Below are 19,102 nucleotides of genomic sequence, written 5' to 3'. Positions count from 1 at the left end.
TTGTGTGTGCAAGGAAGGTGAACACAGCTATCGTTGTAGACAAAGATCATTTCATAACCTGGAATCATAATCGGGGCTGAGAGGTAACTGTCTCTGTTTGGACTGTATTCAGCAGCTGTGAGGTGGCAGCTGCCATGCTCTGTGCACACACTGAGCAGTCTATAAATTATTTAGATCCCAGGTTAAAGATTGCTCCCAGGCCTTGGGCCATGCCTCTTCACCGTGTACACAATCTATCATCTTGGTCGTCCCTCCTGGAGGCCGTGGTTCACTGTGCGGCTACAGAGGCAGGCTGGCAGCCTGTTTTCCGTATGGCTCAGAAGCATCTCATCTGTGAGCACAAATTCTGCTTACTCACCACTCTCTGGGATGACAGCTGCAAGACGCTGCAGTGGGGCACGCACACACACACACACTGATGCACACAGTCTCTGTTTATATTCTGTTACATGCACGCATTTATGTAGTCAAAGCACTTTGAATCACCTTGTTGTTGAATTGTGCTATACAAATAAACTTGCCTTGCCTTGCCTAGTCTATGAAGAACCACAGATCAAAGCACTGTTAGTTTTAATAGACAGAACACAATCTAAACAAATACTGTAAAACTTATCATTTGAAATAAATTAAAAATAGTAGTGCTGTAAGAATAACCCTGTTTGCACTGCTGTTGATTCTCACACACTAAGGAATACTTTCCACCTTGTGCTGAAAAAAGCAAAACTTGACTGCTCATTTGTTTCCTGGTTAACATGTGCATTCTGTATAATGTGCCAGAGGTGTTTCCCCCAGTCTTTGATGATTTGGTAAGTAAATTGGCAGTAAAACAAACTGTGGTCTGTCCTGAACTGAATTTTACATCCTCCTTTTTCATATACTAACCACAAAACAAAGGTGACAGACATGTTGGCACGTACATCACACAAACAGTAGATCCTTTGATAGCAGGTGCATCACTGAGTTAATCATTTGAGTTCATGTAAACATAAGTTTAAAAAAAACAGTAGTGATAAAAAGTGAAACGTTTATAGCCGCAATAAGAACGATATTAGCTACATACACAAAAAGTAAAACATTGGAATTTGCAGCAATGATCGATGTACACCAATGACAATGTTAATGAACCTTTTTGTGGCCTAAATCACATAAAATCCCTTCATATTAGAGGAAGATTTGTAAATATCACAACACAATTTCAAGTTAAACAAGACAACAAGAGTTATTTTCATGCTTTATTTCATGCAAAGCTACTTTTGTGGGGGGACAAAAGATTACTGTCAAACAGATTCCTTCCACAAAATAACCAACATTTTATATTTTAATGTTTAAATGGATGTATTTGTTTAACGTGATATAAAACAACAAAAAAGGCTGAAAATCAGACCTTTGATCCCGGAACGATCATATTTGAAATAGTCACACGGACCGAATTTTCAGCGTACGATGGGCGTGGCTTGAGATGGATTGACAAGCGTCGAACAAACGGGAGTGCTTAATCTGCTGTCGTTGTGAGAAACGCTAACCAATCGAAATCAAGAGTGGGAGGAGCTACATAAATGTGACTGAAAGATGGGAAGGAAAAGTCACGAGTGGGATGAGTGTGTAAATTATACTTTAATATAACATAAGATAAGACGCAAAAGAGTGAATGTCCGGATTTGGCAGCTAACATTAGCTTCACAGACACTCCGACGTTAACTGAAAAGAAGCAAAGTGGAAATAATGTGTTGGGTGTTGGTCTGTAGGAGAAGCGGCAAATAAATGAAACGTTTGGTGTCTCATACTGATGCTTCCGCTGCGGCCCGTGTGTGGTGGGATATGGAGAGCTGCTGTGCACACAGTCAGGATGAGGTTCGTTCTGTTTCCCGGCCTCTATGTCAAATTCATGTCTTTATTTTTATGGCTGCATTCACAGAAGCAAAATAGTGCTATTAAAATATAGATTTCTTTGGGCACTTTTCATTATTTACCCACTCAAGTTTAATGCTTGTTGTTACACTGACTTAACTTTCAGTGTTGTTTATTTAAGTGCTCATTTATAACTTTGATTTTGAGTTTAAATAATATAATAGAGATATAATAACTGAAAACAAGATGTAGAATATGTTATAGTATGAATCAGTCATTTTCTTATTTCCAGCCGTGGAGCTCCACCCTACAGGCTCTTCTCCTCTACCTGTGATGGAGCCCCAGCTGCACTGGCTGATGCTGACACCATCTTTGCGCTGTCGTCCGGGCACGGCAGGTGCGGGGTGGCAGTGGTACGTGTCAGCGGTCCCGCCTCAGCTACAGCCCTGAGGTGTATGGCTGGGTTCACGCAGCGTCTGCCCCCTCCACGCACCGCCCTGTTACGCAGCATCACAGACCCCCGCTCCACAGAAGTGCTGGACCGTGGGCTCGTCCTGTGGTTTCCAGGTCAGTTCCACTGGACCGTTCTAACATTTTGTTCTTCTCTGTTTTTGTCTGAGAATATGAGGATGTGGATATGTTTTTGTTTAGAAGCACATAAGTTACATCCATGTCCAAAGGTTTATCAGCATGTCCCAGATATGTAGACAGACTCGTACTTAATTATGATAACAAGGAAGTATTCCCTCAGCCAGTGTTATTGTTTTACATATCAGCACACAATATAAAAACGATGTAGTGTTTGCCAGGCAATAAAAGTAGGTAAATACAACCTGAGATGAATAATGCCTTATGATGTATTACACAGTGTTGTTATTCCTCAGGCAGGGACCACACCTTAGTTCTGATTAAACAGTGCTTATTGAAACAGGATGATGGATGGAGCGAGCAAAGATCTTGATTGATGCTGCGGTTTGGGAAAGGCCTCAAAGAGGATCAGCAGTTTCTTCTAAGTCCTGGGTACCAACAAGAGGAGAGGGTGGGTGGGGTTGGGATGCTAAGCCAAAATATAGAAGCAGTGTGTGAAAAACTAACTACGCTCCATGATTCAGGAACTGGTAGAACCCCATTTAGCAGCAATAGCTTGAAGTATTGTTGTGGAGGATTATAGGCTCACTCTCCTTTTCAAATGTGCTTCAGTTCACTGATTGTTTGTGGCTATTTATTAAGCCACAAGACTGTAAAACAAGCCCAAACCTTCATCACTCCATCACTGTGCTGAAGTATTTGTGCTAAGATGCTGTTGGTCTCATCTGCCTAAAGCACATTGTCGCAGAAGGCTTGTGTTTGGCAGATGCAGCCATGCAAACAAAACATGCTAACTGAGTCTGAGACGTAGTTCTTTGTTTAGTTTTTTCCCCCATTTCTCTGAACACGACCTGAGCTTGGACTGACTTTGGTGGAAGGTCTACGCCTGAGAAGTGGAGCATCTGCCTCGAATGTTTTCCACTCGTGAAATAAGGTTTTTCACTGCATTGTTTGGAAATAGCGTGTAGAGGCTAAACGGTGGAAATAGAGCGGTGGCTGCTTTAACGGTGGGACACATTCTCTAAACAACATGACAGAGTTTGGTAAAACCACGTCATTTCTCACTAACCCACAACCATAGCTGCTGTGTTTGATCTAAAACCAGTAATAAATCTTTCCAGCATCTCACGTCCTGCCCGTTATTCACTTCAGTTCTCTTTACATATTTAAATAACTAAAGGATGCACAGAGTGTTGTTATTCCTTTGTTTGTTTCATCAGCTCCTCGTAGTTTCTCCGGAGAAGATAGCGTGGAGTTCCATATCCACGGAGGTCCCGCTGTCGTTACTGCTGTCTTACAGGCTCTTGGTAAGATGTGATTCTCAGTATAATGTTTTAAAAAACTTGATATAATTCAATGTGACAAGCAAACATATCCAGACTTGAGATGCAGCCGTCCCTTTGAAGAGCGTTTTGAAGTTTGAGTCTTTGTAGCTTCCTGAGCTCTAAGCCTCCGTAAGTACGATATCTGTTGGAGTCAGGCGGCCATCCATCACTGCGACTTAAAACAGAGAACTGACGCATGCATCGCCGCGTCTGAGATACTTTTAATATGTGCTGTGGCAAGCGTGACAGTCCTCCTGTGCTTGATGTTTTTACTGCAGTTCTCCTGTTGACCTCCCAGGGGGCAGCATTGTACAAAGCAGAGAGTTTATGTGCTGTAAGGTGTTTTTTTCTAAGCAGGGAGGAATATTTAATATTACATTACCTTTGTTTTCAAGGTTCATTCACATAAAATTGTTGCCTTCATTTGGAAACCAAAAACACCGAGCGTGTCGGTGAGATCAGTCGAGTAAAATGTCTGTAATCAGGAGACGGTGACCCACGTTTGGTTTTGCACTCACTATTGTCTCTCCTGATGAGATTTGCAAAGTGTCTGAGAAAACAATGAACCTACTTAACCTGTAGTTGTGCCTGTTTTTGCTCTCTGCGTGAGTCATTGACCTTATGTTTTGTCCTCAGTGTGTGCATTGTGTGCGCACACGTCTCATACATTTCTTCATATTTGTGTTTACGTGTGTTTTTCAGGAAGCGTGCCTGGCTTGAGGCCGGCCGAAGCGGGGGAGTTCACGCGGAGAGCTTTTCAAGCAGGGAAACTCGGTTTAACGGAGGCGAGTGGAGAGGAATGTGTAAAACACATTGTTGTGCATCTAGAGTTATTATAGCGGCTGTTCGGGGATTTCATATGCATGAAATGTAAACAGGGACAACTTCTCCTTTTGCGTATTTTGCCCTTTGGCGATTTTATTTCATTGAGTTGTCTGATATTCCCACATTAATGCAACAACTGGGCCTCTGTAGATGTTTTTTTTTAATATACAGCCTGAAGCATTAATAAAAGTCTGTTTGGATTTTCTGTGAAGCATAAAAACTAATATATTAACCTCACACAGGACATTGGATATGAATAACACGTACGAACAATTTAATAAAGTTTTTAACGGACTGTTTTGAGAGGAAAAGTAAAATAGCAGATGAGCCAAACGCTCGCAGGACTTTCAGATAAGATGAGTTTTATTGGTGCTGAAAGGAATTTGGCATCAGTGTCTAAGCTGAGGCAGCGACATCCCTCTCTAAACAGCAGCAGGATGCACTTTCCTGTAGATAACACCTAATGGACATAATAAGGGAAAAACACTTGATGAAACAGCCCGCACCACTTCTGAAAACTGTTGTCAGTGAACACAATTCATTTTAAAATTCGTGTTGGAAAAGATGATGGGACACGTTAAAGTTTGCAGATATGTTTTTTGGAAATCGTGGGCGCCAAAATGGGTTCTGCACGTATCCCAGCAGCCAGACTCTGGGTGCTGAACAGGCCTGAAGACCCACATCTGCGTATTCAATGGGCTGCATTACATATATTTATATACGCCTCAGCCAGAAAGGGCAGTTTGTGAAAGATGTCGGCTTCATCAAAACCAAAAAATTATTAGTTATGTTGTGTTATGTTAAAAAATAATAACAATGACATTTCTAACTTTTAACATTTGATATGTTGTGTTTAAATACTCTTTGAATGATTTGGAAATTATTGAATTTTTCACTTTATTTTAAACTTTTTGGGAGAAACGTTTGTTATGACAGGAGACAGAAAGGATGTGTACACATTAAACATTCCAGTATAAGGATATATGTAACATATGGTGTGTGATTCATAGGTGGAGGGGCTTGGGGATCTGATCCACGCAGAGACAGAGGCCCAGAGGAGGCAGGCTCTTAGACAGATGTCAGGCGAACTGGGACGCCTGTATCAGGACTGGAGCGACAGACTGAAACGGGTACGTCCTCTGGTAGAAAAGCAGCTGGTCTGAAGAAGTATTTGCCCGTTTTCATGATGTTTTAGTTATTTCTGTGTCACACATACATATTTAATTCATTTACACCTGCCGGACCTGCTGAATCGAGAGAAAATGAAGTAGTATAAAAGATCTGAAAGAGAAACTGCTGAGAAACAAAGTCAGCTTGGAAAGAGTCGCAGAGCATCGTCTTTCAGCTGCGGGGAACAACCCAGGAGTGACCGGCCGACCAAAATTACTCACATCGACGACTCATCCAGGAGGAAGAACATCTAGAGAGCTGCGGGGCTCATGTGGGAAAATAAATTGAGGACCTATCCTGATGAGTCAAAAGCTGGACTTTTTGGAGTATTTGAGGTCATCCACGTCGCCCCAGCCAATCACAGCAGATGGCTCCGCCCCTCCCTGAGCCTGGTTCTGCTGGAGGTTTCTTCCTGTTAAAAGGGAGTTTTTCCTTCCCACTGTCGCCAAAGTGCTTGCTCTGATGTTGTTGGGTTTTCCTCTGTGTGTATTATTGTAGGGTCTACCTTACAATATAAAGCACGTTGAGGCGCCTGTATAAATAAAGCTGAATTGCATTGAATTGAAAAACTGACGCGGCGATTCAGTCAAACCTGGTGGTGGTCGTGTGATGGTCTGGAGCTGAAACCAGGAATTCTGCCGCCTACAAGAAAATCCTAAACTTGCTCCGGTCTTCAGCTGGACTGGACGCAGCAGCTTTGACACCCGGTCTCTCCTCCTTGCGTCTCTGCACAAACAGAAAGCATCTGTTTTAACTCATTCCGAGTTAGCTTGGCACCTGAAACGAGGGGAACTTCTGGAGTTTTCCCAGAAGAAACTCAGGAAAGAACCTGTCCGGACTGTGCTGTAGGTCGGGATTCACTTGCTTCGTACCAACACAATGCATTTTTGTACCTCCAAGACTGCAGTGTTGATGCAGCAACCTATGGGAGTCTGAGGCTTCCTGTTTTCAAGTTGCTGCATTCCGTGTGTTTCTGTTCAATGCTTGGATTCAAAGTGATAGTCTTTCCAGGGCACATGTACACAAAGTACTTTTAAAATATTAAAGTCAGTTCAGTTTGACCTCGCAGACATGGAATTAAAAGAAAATCATATGAATCCAATCAGCCAGCGTAACAGTTAAACAGAAGGTTTCTAAAGTCTTAATAACTTTTTTAAATGATTGAACTTTTCTCACAGATATGGATAAAATGCTCAGACAGGAGAGTCAGCAGCGGTCGAGTGAGTAACGGCAGCGTTTCCTCGGATCAGTGATGTGATTCACTTTCCAGAGAAAAATAAAAAAACTAATTTTTAGCATTCGTGACATCAGACCTGTGTTAAGATTTTTATTTCCTGAGGAAAAGTGTGATATTAGTGAGCAGACAAAGCGGCACATCTGTTTCTGACAACTGTCGTTTTAGAAAAGTGGTTAAAACCTGCTGCAGTGTTTACTGAACGTCTGAAGCATGGCTAACGTTTATCTGAAAATGACCACGGTCGAATAAAAGCATGATACAGTACGTGCAGCGGTATTGTTCTTCTTATCTGTGTGAAGTATCCTGTGTGTGTCATAAATCAGTAGGTGTAGCTCAGGTTGGGAGAAATGAACGCAAATTTAAATCCCAGGTTAGACCGTTTTTGCTCCGATACTGTAGCTCGGTGCCTTATTTTGCTTTATTATTTCTAAAGATTTAAAAAGCAACGATGTTCATTTGTGGTTGAGTTGATGCATGCAGTCCAAAATGATAAAGAAGTCATTGTGAGTCAGGCCCAAAGTTAAAGGACGCTGACGTGTTGCCGTGCGTTGCTGTGCGTTTGTGTAATCCTGACCTGATCGTGGTTTTTGTTGGTGTTTTGCGGAGGCAGCTCACAGGAGAAGGTCGCTGACCGCGGATGAACACTTGAACTCGCTGGATGTGGGCCAAGCCCTTTTGTACTCTGACCTGTTTTGAAAAGCATAAAACGTTGGTCTTTCAATACTTTGGCACCAGACCTGACCAGCCGGTCCAGGTGTTCTCCCCTGAGAAAACCTTCTTAATTTGCTTGTTGGCAGCTGCTGAGCTCGGTTCCCAGAAGCTTTTAAAACACGGCTTTATTTTGGACGCGCATTTCTGAGAAGATTGCTAATAAAAAAGTATCCTATATGTTCATGTTGGTGGAGGTCAAACCTGCATTTGACACTAAACAATGCGGCTTTTTTAACCATAGGTTTCCCACATTTAGAAATTGATTCAACTATGGGAATCTGATGCTTCCTGTTTTTCTGGAGCTATACCGCTATTGTGTTTATGTTCCACAGTGTCAGTGAAGATACTGATCTTGGTGGAAATGCTGAAGCTTTTCTCTATACAGAGCTATTCCTGAGCTTAAATCTGGCAGTGAAGCAAACCTACAGAAAGACTCAGCAAAAGGGATTTATGTTCATATCTGCAGATAAGTGACGTGAATAACTGGACGGCTCAAAAGGAGAGAGCTTCTTCTTGCTTTTACCTTGAAACTGAACTTAGAGGACAAACATTGAGTGATATCAGTGACTTACAGGCTTGTTTCTGAATGACATCACTGCAGGCACAGCGACCTGCTGTTCACGAGTCTCCGGCTCTCTGTCGTGTATTTTTCTGGCCTGGTGTCACATTTCATGTAAATAAGCTTTGCAGTAAAAATAGAAAAAGTAGCTTCATTTTTGTAAGACTCCTCCAGAAATGTTATGCTTAAGTCATTGAAGGAGCTGAGCTTTAGCTCCCTGATTTCACCCCTCCCCTCCCTGTGTCTTCACAGTGTTTGGCCCACGTCGAGGCCTTCATAGACTTCAGCGAGGATGAGCTCATTGAGGACGGGGTCTTGAACCGAGGTACCTGTGCACTTTGACCTTTGCGAAACAGCAACAGGGCAGTCATGCTTTGGGGTTTAAAGGGGTTAAAGGGAGAGAGGAGTCCGACTGTTCTTCCTGTTATGAGCTCTAAGTGGCAATTTTTCCGAGGGTCATTTTCTTAGGATGTGTTGAGAGGACGGCCAGAAGGGGAGTTGAGGCATTTCAAAAACAAGCCTACTCCCAGGAAGAGTGCCGTCAGCGGCCCGACTGGGTTTCCTATCCTCTCAGCAGACCTGAGAGGGAGCGACCTCCCCTGTGAGTGTCGCCGGTCGTCTGGCACTGCCAGATTCTTTCATAAGTCTCAAATGTTTTGAGATTTGAGCACAAAGCCTGGGAACGGGTGTTTGTTTTGGTGGTGACTAATGTTGGCTCATGCCACAGAGCGGAAAATAATAATAGACTTAATAATAGACTTTCAAAAATAGGAAAGGTGGTATAAATACTTTGCTTTTCCACCTGCAAAGATTTATCTGACATCGTGTTCATTTTTACCTTCAAAGTGGCCAAAATTTGAGTGAAGTACTTTGTCCATCGAAGAGTTCGAAGAGTTTTAAGGAAAAAGAGGACAGCAATGTATTTTATAATGCCTCTGTGTCTGTGCTGATCCCCTCATAGTGGACGTGTCAGTAAGTGATCTGCAAGCGGAGATTGAGCGACACCTGAAGGACGAGAGACGGGGCGAGCGGCTTCGCAGCGGGGTCCAGGTGGTGATCGCGGGAGCTACGAATGCAGGAAAAAGTAGCCTTCTTAACAAACTCTGTAAGAGAGCCGGAGTCGGACACACCCTCACATACAGCCAAAGGATCAAATTATAATGTACAAAGAATATTTTTAATATATATTTTGATGGCGAATCAGGGAAAAAGATATCTGTCATCTCAGAAGTCAGAGGAAGTCTGTGCTGCGTCCCATCAAGCACAAGAAACCTGGTTTTTCCTTCTCATCAGAAGTTTTTAGCATCTGTTTGAAAAGTGCAAAAGTTTCTGATGGATCGATCCGGCTCATCCAGTGCAGCATCAGGAACGACTTTAGGGAATCGCAGCACATTTGGTGCAAACACCAACGTGGAGTCAGAGACGAGCCGATCACGGCCCAGCGTCACTGAGACCACAGTGAACATGTTTGTGAATGAAAACGTGGACAGCTTGGTTACATTTTATATCCAGAAGTCAACGTTCAGCTTCACTGTGACATCAGCATGGTGATATATTTAAAACCATAATTCAGACTTGGGCTGGGTTTAAATATCGATTTCCTGATTCAAATCATTTTTAGTTTGAATGAAGCGATATCGATTCATTAAATGTATTTTACCAGAAACGCCAGAATCTCAGGTTAAAGCTCACAAAACGATTTAAAACAGCAAATGAGGGCAGCTACACGGATCCACACAAGGATGCAAACACGAGTGTGGACCGTTCACCCGACAGCACGGACACGCCGTCGGGGCTGAAAGTCGACGTCTCAGATTCTGAAGCTGCAGGTTTCGTCACTCTGACCAAAACTGACTGAAGCAGCAAAAGAAGATGAAAACTTCTCGTCATTAATCTCTCTGACTTTGGCTGTTTTGTTTCCACCACGATAAAAGTCTCACTTCCTGCACAGCTCTCTCTCTCAGTGTACTCGGAGACCAGTTTACCATCAAAATCTCTGCTTTCTGCATTATTCACTGATTATTACGCACAAGTCGGCTGTTGTGTTCAGAGCTGTCGGCCTCATTTCTGCTGTTCAATCCAGAGGAAATGTAAACTTTTTAAAATTCTGCCTCTGTAACTTTGCTTCACCTCAGCAGCATCAGGTAACGTTCACATGTTGATTCATGGTTTTCTTCAGTTTTTGATTTACTGCAGAATATTTTTAAGGTCATCTGCTATAAAAAGCCAGGCCTGTGTTTTATCCTCAGTCACACAAAGTTACAGCTCTGATGAAGTGTCAGCTTTGTTTTTATACATAGAAGTCGATGCTCAGCCCTGATTCAGAACCAAAGAGGAGATTGTGACCATGTTTCATATTTGGTTGGATAAAGAGTTGGTGACTTACCTTTGTGCCCAGTTCCTTCAGTTCAATCCTTCATATTCTTCACTAAATGTGAAAGAATAATAATGAAAGGAGTCTGGATGGAAACATAAATGCACCTGAGAGCTTTCACACCTTTACGCTGCAGCTTAAGTCAAAGAGTTTGTTCTAGTTTTTGATTAGACAAAACTTTCACCTTTCGTCTAATCAAAAGGTGAAAGTTTTTAACTTCTGTTTTTCATCCCAGATTTTTGTATGAAAGACGGGAACCTTTATCTCTGTTTTACGCTTGTGCTGGTGCTTCAGGTGACAGTGGAGTCAATCTGTAGTAGGGCTGCCACAAACGATTATTTTGATAGTCGACTAGTCACCAATTATTTCTGCGATTAGTCGACTAATCAGATCATCATCCATTGGACGTAAAACTACAGCTTATTGCACCAGCAGCATCTGCTCTTATATAACTATCATTAGCTTACAGCTTTAAGTGTTTAAGGTCTGTGCTAACTAAAAATAAAGACAAGATGATAGTTTATTCAATTTTAATGAAATCTGCAGATTGTTTCGGTGAAGTTTAATAAACTCCTTGCTATCTAAACTATAACAGGACACAGGAGTAAATTCTGAGCATCTCACACTTCTGATAATCAGCTGTCTGCTTGAGGTTTATTCAGCTGTGTAAAAACTATAACTTTAATCTCAGCCAAACCGATTTACTCAGGAACAAATAAAATACTAAAGAAAGCCAAACAATAACATTTTAAGTTATCTAAGTGACTCATATATCATGTTTAACCTGAGTAGCGAAAGACGGCGGTGGGTTTGAAAACGATTTGCCGGGAGTCCGGTGTTCTCACGGCTCTAGTTAGCCTAGCCCCCGGCTAACTATCGAGCTAGTGGGTAACAGACGTCTCCGAAAACGTCGGAGCGCTTTTGAAAATATGCGGTGTCTTGATAAACTAAGCAGATATTTGAGGTTTACACAGCTACATTCTCACCTGAAAATATGTTAAATGTTTATTTTGTGACCCAGAAAGAATAATAAGAGTATTAATAAAACTAACTAGCTGCCGCCATTGTTGGAAACTGAGCTGGGCCGCGCTATGAATTCTGGGACACAGCTTCTTCTTCTTCGGGGTTTAACGGCAGCTGGCATCCTTGTACATGCAGTGCTGCCATCTTCTGTTTCAGTCCGTTATTACACTCTTAAATCCTGCTACTTATTCCTGCGTCTTTTGTGATCTTACAAAGCTTCAAACGACGCGTCGACTATTAAATCAGTCGTCGACGATTTTGATAGTCGACGTAATCGTGGCAGCCCTAATCTGTAGAATAAACACTTAAAAGAATAAAAACATTTAAGATTTAAGTAATATTTTCACATTTGTTAGATACGTTTCTGTAGAGTTTAAATGTGCCGCTTCTCTCTAATTATGTATATGTTTGGTGTTTTGTAATATGAGGACATGTTTCCTGACATAATGTCGAACCTTTTAATGTAAGCTCTCCGGTCTTGAAGCTCGGATGTCTTCGTATCAGAGCGATCGGTGTATTTGACAGATGTCAGATAAAGTCCTTCCTGCTATGATTCGTGCTCCGGTGGCTCGAGCTCACACCCAGAAGCACAGATATGTCAGCGTTATTAGACCCGGGAGATTTCTCTGGTTATAAATGATCTGCTGTATTGCAGGTGATGAAATGACCAAATTATTACTTTGAGAAATGCACACAATGCTTGTTTTTTTGTGACAGGCAAGTTTATTCATTAACATTTAAAAACATTTTGTATTCCAGGTCAGAGACCTGCAGCCATTGTGTCTCCCATTGCTGGCACCACCAGAGATGTGGTGGAGACGGCTCTGGACCTCGGTGGGTTCCCCGTCCTCCTGAGTGACACAGCTGGCCTCAGAGACAGCTCGGACCTGGTGGAGAGAGAGGGCGTCCGCCGCGCTCGGGAAAGGTAGCGCATGGAAACCTCTTAAAGTTGGACTTCTGTTGCATTGTTTTGCTTTCATGTTAATAGAAAGAAATGAAGACTGATGTTCGAATACTTGCACAGGACAGGAATGCAAGTGAGTATTTATTGCAAAGTACTGCATTATGTATGATTTAACAGAACATATTGGCCTGCAGACCAATGCGAAGTGACCCTGGAAACAAAGAAAGGAAGAAATAAGTCATTTCTGTAATGTCTGTCCTACCCCAGAGTTTATATTGATGCTAGTTATAAATACACAGTGCAAACACTCTCAGGAGGTTGCATAACGAAGAGTCCCCTTTCCTCGTTGTACCGTCGAGAAGTTTCGTGTGTAGGAGAGATGAACATACAGTATCAGGCCATTCAGCATGACAACACATACATCTCTGCAGTCGGACTCAAAAATAGAAAACAGTATCCGCCGTGATGGAGCCGCGAAGGCTTTAAAACAAGTTTAGAAGTTCCACATAGAAATGGTAAACTAGTAAAGACATGAGGAATAAATAGCAAACAGAGGAAACATGCAAACGGCACAGAGAATAAAGAAACAGGTCAAGAGTAGAGGCTGGTAGGAGCCCCGAGGAAGCAGGTGAGGCACACAGAAAATCTTCTGTTTGACAATTATAACTTAAAGCTGGTTGCAGTGCATGTATGCCCGCCAAACGAGATAGCGCTGGGCTCTACAGTGTTAACGGAAGCTAAAGCCGAGTCGTTAGTGCCAAGTGTTAATAAAATATCTGCACACCGAGTGTGTTTGATTTAAAGACAGACTTTCTCCCTAATATTAGTTTTAGAAATATTGGAAACAAACCTGAAATCATAGAAGAGATCAAGGTTATCAAGGTCTCAAGCACAGGCTGCGCCACAGCGTACTTAAACCAAAAATGAAGGACACATCCTGAACGGTATTATCTATGACTCATTTGTGCCTCTTTAGGGAGGTGAGGTGGTAGGACGGCAGGAAGTAGGCTTATTTAGACTACAGCAGGTTTTTAAATATATTAGACCAGATCAAACTTGTGTAAACTAGTCGGGCAGATGGCTTCAGGTAGCTGATTCTAACAAGGTTTCAATGTCAGTTCAGTGTGCGAGCTAATGAAAGGGCTAAAACCTTAAAGCTTTCACATTAACTTTACATAAACAGTGTATGTTTCTACACCACATAAAGACAGCTGAGCCCTGTGATGGGCAAAGGTGGGCTTCGGTCCCCCTGCTGTCCTAAACTGAATATGAAGTTAAGATGGATGAATGGAAGGACAGATGGACGGGTGGAGGGACTGATGGAGTGACAGATGAATGGGTGGAAGGATGGAATGAAGTACAGATGCACGGATAAACAGATGGATGGGTGGGTGGCTAGTATGTGAGTCAGTGGGACATGAAGGGGCCTGCAGTGAAAGAAGGACCCTCATACTTGCAGGCTGTACTCACTGGTATAGAGTAAAGTGAATACTGAACCTCATACATGTGTCAGCCTTCACAGTACTACGCTGTATTTTTCTTATTCGTCACCTCCCGACTCCCAAAATGAGCACAGTATCAGCTTTGCTGTCACTGCTGGTATAAATCCAGGTGTGTCCAGAGGAATGCCATTTCCAGTGCAAATGCAGTCTCATCCCTTCACTCCTTGTTTAAGTTATGTGCCTGACCTGGTGGCTCTATAGGAAGGGCAGGCAGTTTGTGTTCTGTGGGAAACTGCTTTTGCAGGGAGCAGGAGAAAGGCTCGTGACCTGGGTCACTACAGGAAGGACGTGGTAAGTACAAGCATCCGCCTCCACTCCTGCTGCTACCTCGCAGTGAGACGGATGCAAGGAACCAGTATTTCACGTGAATACCATTTAGAGTGATGGGATGTCCCTGCCAGCTTTTCTGGGCTATAGCTTATAGTTCGTTTGTGAAACAGCACAACAGTCTCTGCTCTGAGATATCTTGGTGCGCAGCCAAGAGCGGGCACAGGTGGTGGGAAACGTGTTTGGGCTTGATGTATTTCCCAACAGTACTGCCATAGATTGTAGAGCATAAAGGAGCTATACTTTATCCTAGAGGAACCACCTGTAGCACAAAAACCACCACAAAAGCAGTTTTGAGTGCCGGTGTTTGTTCGTCTGTGTACAGTGCAAGATACAGATGTGAAGGTCATGGTCGGTGGGGTCTGAACCATAAATCGTCAAAGTAAGAAGTAAGAGGCCCCAGATTATTTTTACTCAGTACTCCTGGTTTGGACTACAACTACTTTCGCCCTTCACCTTCCTTTTGACCTCAGCTATCGCCCATAAAGTGTCCTGACTGCATCTTACGATTTTCACGCTGTTGTGGAAAAGTTGCCTCAAATAAACACATTTCAGGATCCACGTCTGAAATACTCACGACTGTCCTTGTTGTGGTTACCAGAACACATTCAGCCATGGAAACACACACGGTGATGAGAAATACCTGCCACGCCATCATTACAGGTCGAGTGTCAGCAGAGGGTTTGTGACTAAAGTGGAGGCTGCTCTGTTTCTCCAGGGTGGAGCAGGCAGATCTGACGCTGGTGGTCGTGGACTCTGCTCATCTCCCCTCTGAGGTAGACCGAGCCGCGGCGTTCCTGCGGGAGCACCTGAGGAGTGTGCTGCCTGACACAGGTACCGTGCCATGTGTTTGTCTACTGATGCACCGACTGCATTTTAAAGACGTTTGACTTTCACAGAAAGCCTTGGTGCCTGTAGCTGTCTGCAGTTAGTTAGTTAGAGTCTTAAACACGTGCATGAGGTAACCCCAGGCAGAGACAAATGAGGATCAGTCAAGTTAACTTACCACATCATGTCCTGCAGACAGGTGTCTCCTGGTGTTGAATAAGGCCGATCTGCTGCCTGAGAAGCAGAGACAAAAGCTGGACACGGAGCTGAGGGGTGTCTCTGGTCTCCCTGCTGTCCGTCTGATCTCCTGCCAGACTAACGAGGGACTGAAGGCCTTCCTCACAGTGCTGCACAGCAGTGTCAAGACTCTGTGAGTTTGAGTTTTGTTTTGTTGCCCCAGTGCGAAGGCCAAGTCTCATTTGAATGTCCTCTTGCAGGATGTGTGAGATGGCTGTACAAACTGAACTGATGGCAGGGATCAATCTTAACTGTTTATTTGTTAAGGCAGTCTTCCCAGTGCATCTTTATCTTTGTAGTTCTCCTCCAGAGGCTCTTCACATTCGCTGATTAACTTCCTCTGTAGGTGTGGCGACCCTCTGTTCGGTGCCCCCACCCTGACACAGGCTCGCCACCGGGCCCACCTGCAGCGGTGCGCGGCGGCTCTGGCTCAGTATCAGCGGTACCGTGACACTGACCTCGCTCTGGCAGCCGAAGGTGTCCGTTTAGCTGTCACCAGCCTGGGCCGGATCACTGGACGGGTCGGCGCAGAGGAGATCCTGGACATCATCTTCAAAGACTTCTGCATTGGAAAATAAAAGAGTGAAAAACTGACAGATATGCGATCGCCGGCTGCTCTGAGAGGAAAATCGCATTCCTGCAGTCTCACGGTGTCAGAAAACAGGACTGAAAGGACACCGCTGGGCGCTGAGCCAGGCGTCGACACACAGCTGAAAGAAAAAACTCTGTGTTCTTGGCCGCTGAACGCGTGCGCTCCCAGGACGCTAAAATGTTTTCTGTTGATGCTTTTTATCAGCCAAAATAGTTTGAGCATGATGACAGGTGCCTCAAAGGCCCAATATACCGAACAAGTGTTTGGCAAGCCTTGAGTCGTAATTTGAAAATAGATGTCGAAATCCTTTGAAGATCGGCCTCCTGGGCTGCAACACAACAGCCCAGATCTTTCAAATATAACCTGCAAGGTCATGGACTGAAGGTTTGGGTGTTTACTTGTACCGCAGGAACATGACTTATTTTTTTTACTTTGCGCCTTTATTACATTTATTTATTTTCCAAAAAAGAACTAATACTAATCAGAATGATTGTGTCGCTTTGTTGCATGTTGCTGTGTTACGTTACTTTGGACCCTTAAATAAATGAGATCGTGTGTATTTTTGTAACAAATAAAAATTCTCTTTAAAGATACACAGAAGCTACGTTCTTGTTTTTTTGCTGAAGATAAAACAGTGAACTAAAAATACTCGGTGCCCTCTTTGAGTCACTAATAATAAAAATAATAATATAAACCACGGTGCACGGTGGTTAGCACTGTTGCCACACAGCAAGAAGGTCCTGAGTTCAATTCCAACATCAGGCCGGGGTCTTTCTGTGTGGAGTTTGCATGTTCTCCCCGTGTTTGCGTGGGTTCTCTCCGGGTACTCCGGCTTCCTCCCACCGTCCAAAGACATGCAGCTTGTGGGGATAGGTTAATTGGATAACCCAAATTGTCACTAGGTGTGAATGTGCAAATGAATGTGAGTGCGAATGGTTGTCTGTCCCTGTGTGTTAGCCTTGCGACAGACTGGTGACCTGTCCAGGGTGTATCCCGCCTCTCGCCCTATGGCAGCTGGGATAGGCTCCAGCGCCCCCCGCGACCCTGAAAAGGATAAGCGGAAGTGAATGGATGGATGGATGGAATAATATAAACCCATCAGCTACTCGTTAACAGTACAAAATTAGCCTCCCTCATGCTATTAAACATCAAGGGATTTTTACAGCTTTTCAAAACATATTACTACATATTACATAATAAACAAATATAACACACACCAATGAGTTAGACTGCAGGAATGTCTTAAAGATATAAAGACCTGGATGGCCGCTAACTTTCTGGTGTTTTGGCTTCCTGTTAAATCCAGAATTCAAAATCCTGCTCCTCACATACAAGGTCTTAAATAATCAGGCCCCATCTTATCTTAATGACCTTGTAGTACCATATCAGCCTATTAGAGCAGTTCGCTCTCGCTCTGCAGGCCTACTTGTTGTTCCTAGAGTATTTAAAAGTAGAATGGGAGGCAGAGCCTTCAGTTTTCAGGCCCCTCTTCTGTGGAACCAGCTTCCAGTTTGGATTCAGGAGACAGACACTATCTCTACTTTCAAGATTAGGCTTCAAACTTTCCTTTTTGCTAAAGCATATAGTTAGGGCTGGACCAGGTGACCCTGAATCCTCCCTTAGTTATGCTGCAATAGACGTAGGCTGCTGGGGATTCCCATGATGCACTGGGTGTTTCTTCTTCACTCACTATGTGTTAATAGACCTCTCTGCATTGAATCATATCTGTTATTAACCTCTGTCTCTCTTCCACAGCATGTCTTTATCCTGTCTTCCTTCTCTCACACCAACCAATCACAGCAGATGGCCCCGCCCCTCCCTGAGCCTGGTTCTGCCGGAGGTTTCTTCCTGTTAAAAGGGAGTTTTTCCTTCCCACTGTCGCCAAAGTGCTGCTCATAGGGGGTCATATGATTGTTGGGCTTTTCTCTGTATGTATTATTGTAGGGTTTACTGTACAATATAAAGCACGGCTGTATAAATAAAATTGATTTGTGTAGAAAAGCGATTTAAGTGACTTTGACCATGGTGTGATCGTTGGTGCTAAATGGGCTGCTGAACTATTACAGACCACATCCACAAAATTGTCTTAACGCACTTTGTGCCCCTTAGTATCAGATGAGCATTGTCCAAACACCACAGCCTACCTGAGCACCGTCCGTCCCTTTATGACCACAGGTCTGCAGGGGTGGCATGTCACAAAGCTCGGATCATCCCGGACTGGTTTCTTGAACATGACGGTGAGTTCATTGTACTGGGATGACTTCCACAGTCCATTGCATCACTGGTGAAACAGGAATGTGTCGCTCAGCGATGATTTGAATTAATCTTTATTACACAAGTTTAAAGGTGCACGGACGTGTTACAGTAGAGAAGTAAAGGCGAAGAACAGATTGCACGAATCGCATGCTTTAACCTTCTTCATTATGCATTACATATATTCCTGTCTGTTCCTACAGAGACTGGCTTAGTGTTGTCTAAAGCCAGCGTTCCCTTTGTTAGACACATTCTTGTTGGCACTGCTTTCTGTGCCCTTTGTTTCCCTGTCAGTTTAGCCTTGATCAAATATTTATGTTTCCACGCTGAACTCCTCACCCTTCTTCCCCAGTTGGTGTCTTCTTGCCCCGTCTCTGACGACATTTGCACCTCTGTTACCCAGCACCACCGCTGCCTTTCTGCCTTTTCTGCGTCTCTGGCGTCTGGCTGTGCTATCTGACCTTTCCTCTTCCTGTGCTGCTCTGTCACCCTTTTTGTTGACTTTCATGTTCTGCGTTGATTAATTGCAAAACAAGGGAAGTGTAAACTAAAAGTGGGGCTTGTTGTCAGACAAATTAGTGGTAGTAAATTCTGGAGCTTTGTCTTTGAAGCCCTGCCCGTGTGCGATGGCCTCCGGGTCACTGTGTTTACTACAGCTGTGAAAGTCGGATGTTTTGTATATCAGTAGGAAAGGTGTACTTCTTTGGGACCTCACAACGCTAATGGTGCCGCTCTGTGAAAGCTCAGTGGTTGTTGTCAATTTTATGTGTCCTGTTGATATTTTATCTACAAATTCATG

The 19,102-nt window shown here is 43.5% G+C and overlaps 1 protein-coding gene across 1 annotated transcript; it reads left to right on the top strand.

The window, feature by feature from the left end:
- The first annotated feature begins 1,480 nt into the window (after window positions 1-1,480).
- On the top strand, window positions 1,481-16,643 carry gtpbp3 (GTP binding protein 3, mitochondrial). Its single transcript, XM_086269179.1, has 11 exons — window positions 1,481-1,851; window positions 2,141-2,415; window positions 3,657-3,743; window positions 4,464-4,546; window positions 5,597-5,716; window positions 8,516-8,588; window positions 9,225-9,368; window positions 12,420-12,585; window positions 15,112-15,227; window positions 15,417-15,591; window positions 15,805-16,643. The coding sequence occupies exons 1-11, from the start codon at window positions 1,787-1,789 to the stop codon at window positions 16,034-16,036; spliced, it is 1,536 nt and encodes a 511-aa protein (XP_086125305.1). The 5' UTR covers window positions 1,481-1,786; the 3' UTR covers window positions 16,037-16,643.
- The last annotated feature ends 2,459 nt before the right edge of the window (window positions 16,644-19,102 follow it).

The sequence above is a fragment of the Aulonocara sp. 'chitande type north' Nkhata Bay genome, linkage group LG17 (genome assembly GCF_057382095.1).
Source record: "Aulonocara sp. 'chitande type north' Nkhata Bay isolate Kocher_YH1m ecotype deep benthic linkage group LG17, A_spYH_male_GT1.1, whole genome shotgun sequence".
NCBI classification, from domain to species: Eukaryota; Metazoa; Chordata; class Actinopteri; order Cichliformes; family Cichlidae; genus Aulonocara; species Aulonocara sp. 'chitande type north' Nkhata Bay.
Note: the sequence above shows the minus strand (reverse complement) of the source record. Positions and strands in the feature narration are given on the sequence as shown.